Raw genomic sequence first — 6,000 nt, forward strand, 5'->3', positions numbered from 1 at the left:
CAGGATGAAACGGGGACTAAGGCCTTCTGACTCCAGTCAATACCAATGTTCTACTGTATCCCATTCATTTCCAGGGCCCTTAATGCCGCCTTTTATGTATGTCAGGGTAGCCAAAGATCACCATTCAGCCGCTGCCGCTACCTCTACCTCTACCTGGGGTTCTCTAAACTCTGAGGCCCCACCCTACAGCAGAGAATTCAGAGTTGCTTTCTGGAGGCCTGGGACGGGTGCCTGGCTCTGAGCCTGAAGTTTCCCTAGGCTGAGAGACTGCAGGCCGACAGCCCCTCCACTAAGACCCTGGCCGCTCCCCACACCCGCTCCCCTTCACAGCTTACTGAAGTCTACTTCCTTCCTTGCTTCCCCAGGCCTCTCTCCTCCCAGGAGGAACTCTACTGTTTTCCAGGACACCCACCACTCGTAACCTCGCACTGTGGTCGTCTGGGTACGTACGTGTCTTCTGTGTGCCTCATGGAGGAAACGTGGTACAGCCTCTTCTAATACGATGTGTGGCTCAGTCACCACTGGGCATCGGTGTGCAGACAAGACTACAGCCCACAGGCCGAGATTCCCACCCATGTCAAGCCACCTAAAGGCATCTTGAGTACAGCAAACGTTAAATAATTGGTAAAATGAAACAAGTTTTACCAAGTTAGGATAAGCTAGGCTCCTAGTTTCCAAACTTCTAATTCAGTTGTCTTGGATTTTTTTTCTTTCTTTTTGTCTTTATTTGTTGCCTTTGTCAGAAAGATCAGTGTGCACCTTAGAGAGAGCACCAGAATTTGAGTTTGACAGTGAGCTCAGGCTTGCCTGCTGTCTAAGTGGCAGTAATCTTGAACCCAGTTTTAGGTGCATTCAGGACAGGGTCCTTCGGCGATGGAAACAAGAGTATAAAAGCAAACTCTTGATGCCTTAACTCTTTTCTTTTAATGAAAACTACTTGAAAATTAAAGCCACCAACCCATCAATCAAATAATTTACAGGATTGTTAATCTGGTTTAAAAAAGCCTGGGAGGGTGGTTTGAATCCTACCACAAACTCATCTGGGGCAAGCCTTGTCCCTTTTCTGGGCTTCCATTTCCTCCCCTGTGAAACAGAAGGTCAGGTCAGACGTCTGAGATTGCTCACTACTGACCAACTTCGGTTCTCTATATAATACTCTGCGTAGGACTTACCTGGTCTATGTTTAGAGAGGAGGGAAAGACACAAAGACAGAAGTCTATCAAAGTTGGCTAAGATGAAGACCTGCCATTAGGAAGTCTCCTCCCCCTTCTTTGATATTGGATTATTCATGTATAATTTTTTTAAACTATAGAACACCTTCTGGTCAAGTTGATACTACAGCGGAGGAAGAAACAATCATTCTCTATTTGGCCCAATTGTGAAATAAATTCCACTTTTTTCTCTACGGATCCACATGTTCCTAGGCCCACTTCTCTGCTAACTTTGGGCTAACTCCTGATTCTCATTTTTTCTGTTAATTTCTAGAACATGGTACAAAGCCGCTGTTAATGAGCCAACTTGCCTATTCCTCCTGTGACCCTGGTTAGTGTTTGAATCTCCTACAGGTCCTTAAACTTTTCAAATTAAGTTCCTTTGGGTCAAAGAGTTTTTTTTTCTTCTGCAAATATCACTATAGGCTCTCAGTAGAAGTTTGTGGATTTGGTTCATTGAAACTTTAAGGCACATTAACACTTATCTGTTCAAAATTATTGTGAATTGCAGGCGACTGGGCAAGAGGTGACTGCAAAGGACATTCTGATTAATGACAGAGCTGAACCAGATTATCTGTAAACTAGAAGGAATCTGCCCCAGGGCAGATTAAGACTGCTAACTCTCGGAAGGTGAAGTCAAGAAAACTTAACCTGGAGTATTGTGGGTCTGTGTTCTCTAATATTGCTAGCAAAAAGCTCAATGCCCATTTACTGCTTTTTAAATTGACACCTGACATGTAAGTGTGAACATCAGTTTCATAAGCAGAGACAACATGCATGGTCTGTACTGCTGCATCCCTGGGCCCAGAACACGGACTGACCCACATTAGAGGCTCATATTTAAGACTCCAAACAACTAAAATGGACATATTAAGTCTGTGACCTAAAAACAAAATATTTTTCTTTTTTTTTTTTTTTTTTAGGCCTCAGTTTTAGTTCACAAAGGGAGTAAGAAAATACCAGTGTTTCTGTCAACTTGGCGCTGCCGACAACACAGGAAACCAAATGTGTTCCATGGTCAAACAAATTTGGGAAACTTAGACAGGAACACTGTCAATCTCGATGGGGATGATGGTGGGAGATTCAAGATGTAGCCTGAATTTACTGGAAAAACAGTGAATTTCTCCTCCTTTGGAGCCCTTGCTGACATTCTCAGGCTGCAAAACAACTCTGTGACAGGCGACCCTTATCCTATGAATAAAGGAACGCACCCCACAGTTTTAAACAACTTGTCCCCTGTCTTCTGAAGTCAGTTAAACCAGGACTAAAAGTCTGACCCCATAGTGCACGGTATTAACCACTGTGCTATGCTGCTACTGTTGGCTGTAGTTTTGACAAATTCTACAAATGAAGAGTTTGAACAGTGTATGCAGGGAGAGGAAGTGAAGACTTCTACCCCAGGTTGAAGTTTCAAAACTGGTATCAATGAACTGAGGGTAGAAGGGGATTCTTTGGCAAATTCCTATATCCAAAGACAGTCGTGTAATATGAAGCCCAGACCATTCACTATTCACGGAGACGACAGTCTGAGAATGAAATAAAGAGCTTGCAGGATACCAGTAAGCTATAGGCATCTCCTGGAAAGTCTTTTTGAAACAAATATATTCACCCAGGAGAGAGGGTGGGCTTTGTAGGGCGATCGGGCAGGAATGGGCATAAAATGCAGAAGCCTATTTTGAAAAAGGACCACTGGTGATACTGATCGTGTCCTGCAATCCACTGTCAAGCAATGTACTTGAAACAAGACAGAGAGTTCTCTTGGGATGGGCGTGTAGGATCTTAAAGTTAGGCAACAGCTACAAACAAAATGCCCAGTCCAACCCCACCCGAAATCCTACCCATTCTTACAGGTCAGCTTTCGTTCATCCTCCAGGTAAGGAGAGTACAGTGACCCCTTTTAAACAGGATTGAGACTTTGAATCAAGACAGATTTGGGTTCCCGTCGCTTATGCCATGAAAAATTCTAGTAAAGAAACTAGGAGTACAACCCTACTTCCCTTACATGCTGATTAACCTTCATCAACTTATGCTTGTTACACCTTTACTTTCTCCATTTATAGAAAGAGGAGAGGATTTACTTTGAAAGTTATTATCTAAAGTCACTCTAAGATATCTGAAGCATAGTTAGGGCTCAGATTAGCAACCTCTCCGCTGAGGACGTCTCCTTGGGCCTCCCTAGCCCACTGGCCCTCTCTTCTCTGAACAAACGGATCTTGGCCACCTATAGTCTGACAAGACATTTGAGTACTGAGCACTCAGGATGAATACACTCCCTAACTGCGGTAAAACCTCAAAACTAGGACGAGCCCTCCCAGGACTGCAACCCCCGCCTTGCTTCACTGAGCCCCATCCTTCTTATAAATAAAACCACTTGCAAACCAGCCTCAGAGGATTAAGAATGTGAAAAACTGGAGGGAAAAGATGTTAGATGTTGTTATGTGAAAGCTCTAGGCCCACCTGTGGGGTTATTATTCTGCAGGCCCCAAGAGGACTTAGCCAGAAAACCACCAATTTGCTTGACTGCCCTGGGATGAAGGAAGAGCTGAGAGGGGCGGAGGGTTGTCTCAGAGGAAAATGAAGACTAGGAAGTAAGAGTTTGCAGGGTGGAGCTGGAGGGTGTCAGGATATTTGGAACCAGACAGGGAGGGGATGTGGGTGGGTCCAGCCAAGTTTTTCCTTTTTGTTAGTTTTGGGAGGGAAAGAGAAGAGGCCCTGGAGCGGGGAGGACTCTGAAGTTCTTCTACCAACTCTGAATCCTATGCCCTCCACTCCCAAATCAACCCCTAAGAGAGCAGGACGTTTCATAATAATGGCTCACACTTACTGAGCACTTACTAAGACAATGGTTGGCACTTAATGAGCACTTGTTATGAAAATACCAGCTAACGTTTGTGCTGGGGTCTGAACCTGGATGCTGAAATGAGAGGAGGGCCCGAGTGCCAGGTCCCGAAAGGAGGGTGTGTCTACGTCCAGGGTGACAGGACCAGGAGCACGGTCTAGGGGCCCAGGGGTCAACTGGGGCCGAGCCCACTAGCTTACTGGGTCCAGGCCCTGCTTGGCCAGGGCGGCCCGCGGCGCTCTTACCTTTGAGCGAGGTCTCCACCAGGCGCAGGTAAAGCTGCGAGCTCTTGTTGCCGTGGCTCATGCGCTGAGCTAGCCCGTTGCGCTGCAGGACGCACTCCTCAAACTGCACGACGTTCTGGTGGCGCCGCTTGAGGCTGGTCAGGGCCCAGAATTCGGCCAGCGCTAGCTCCACGTTCTCGGGGGCGTCGCAGCGGATCTTCTTGACCGCCACCCGGGCCCCGCTGCGCCCGGCCACTGCCTCGTAAACCACACCGTAGCTGCCGCGCCCGATCTCCGCCAACAGGCTGTAGCGCGGCCGCGCCGACCCGCCGCCGCCCTCCGGCCGCCGCCGCGCCAGGTAGGCCTCGCCCGGGGCCTCGGCCGCCACCGGATCCATGGCCTGGGCCGCCGCCGCCGGCCTCAGCTTCGCGCTGAGCGCCCGCGGCACTGGGCTTCGCCTTTTCCGCTCGGGGCTTTGTGTACCTCTGCGGGCGCCGTCCTCCTCCCCCGTTTCCATGGCTGCGGGCGGCGGGGGGAGCAGCAACGGCGCTGCCCGGGCCCCCCCTGCCTCATCCCTCCGTCCGGCCCCGGGACGCGGAGGAGCGGGACCTTGGATTGTGACCTGCGGGCGGAAGAAGCGGTTAAACGACCAGGCCGAGGCGGGGAGGCCAGGAGAGCAGGCCGCAGGGCGTCCCACCTCCTCCTCCGGCCGCCGCGGCCCCTTTAAGACGGAAGCCACGGCTGCTGACTGAACGGGGGAGGGGAAAGCGGGAAAGACGAAACCACAGGGCAGTGGCTCAGAGGGGGGAGCCGGAAAGAAAAGCAAAAACTCCCCGCCTTTTCAGTTAATTTATCGTGTAGCAATACGAAAAGCGAGGACCCGCAGATTTCGCGACCTAGGAAAATCGCCTTAAGAAGCAATTCGGACTGTTTAAGTCTTTTTCCCCGCCTGACTCCCTGTGGGATGCCCCTCCCCGCGTCCCGTCCTGTGATCTCCCGGGTGTAAACAGACCATTGAATTAAGCCCGAGCTGGAGCCCAGCGGACCGGCCCAAGTCCCGCAGGGCCGCGGGTGGAAGGGGATGACTTAAAAGTTCGGCGTCCCTGAGCGCGCCGACCAGGGGGCTCCAACTGCCCTCCCTAGGCTCCCGAGACGGCGGGGGTGCTTTCAGCTTCGGTACTAGCTTTTACTCCGCGGACCGCGCCCTTACCTGGCTGGCGCCCTTCCACTTCCGGGCAGCCCGTTTCCCCCCTAAGGCCCCCGGCTGGGGATGGTCTGCTCCAGGCTGGGGCTGCCTCCGGTACGGAGCCGCGCGAGAGGCTGTGGCCCGCGCCAGGCGTGCGGCGCAGCCTGCAGCTGCACGGGTGATGGCAGCGTCGCTCTCAGGGGAGAACTGGGCGGCTAGGCTCTCCACGTGTTCGCGCCAGCTGAGCCCTTTACGTAACCCCTTTATATAAGCCGCACCTCCCGCCCTCACTCGGGCCCGCGGGGGCTCCTGGTGTCCCATCTCCCGGGAGGCAGGCCGAGTACCGCGCCGCCGGGGTCCTGCCAAGGTCGGCGGGCCAGCCGCAGCCGGGCGCACCCGGCACGCCACGCCGGGGCCCAATCACAGGCGAGAACACAAAACCCACAAAAAATAGGCGCCAAATTCCAGCGATCCGCTGTGGCTTCCCGGCCTCCGCAGCTGTCTGCGCACCGCAACCTCTTCTTTTCCTCTCTGGCTCTG

The 6,000-nt window shown here is 51.8% G+C and overlaps 1 protein-coding gene across 3 annotated transcripts in view; it reads right to left on the reverse strand.

Moving 5' to 3' along the window:
- Positions 1–6,000, reverse strand: part of STK35 (serine/threonine kinase 35) — a 95,902-nt gene extending 89,902 nt beyond the window's left edge. For 2 of the 3 annotated variants that reach the window (XR_004313174.1, XR_004313173.1), the window contains exons 1-2: positions 5,485–6,000; positions 4,296–4,896 (exon numbers count right to left, since the gene is read on the reverse strand). Coding sequence is in view for 1 of the 3 variants with exons in the window: in XM_032461982.1 (XP_032317873.1) it covers positions 4,296–4,896; positions 5,485–5,781 (898 nt within the window). In the remaining 2 variants the exon portion in view is untranslated. The remainder of the gene's footprint in view (positions 1–4,295; positions 4,897–5,484) is intronic. The other variant, XM_032461982.1, reaches the window with a different exon arrangement.

Source organism: Camelus ferus, chromosome 19 (assembly GCF_009834535.1).
Source record: "Camelus ferus isolate YT-003-E chromosome 19, BCGSAC_Cfer_1.0, whole genome shotgun sequence".
Lineage (NCBI taxonomy): Eukaryota > Metazoa > Chordata > Mammalia > Artiodactyla > Camelidae > Camelus > Camelus ferus.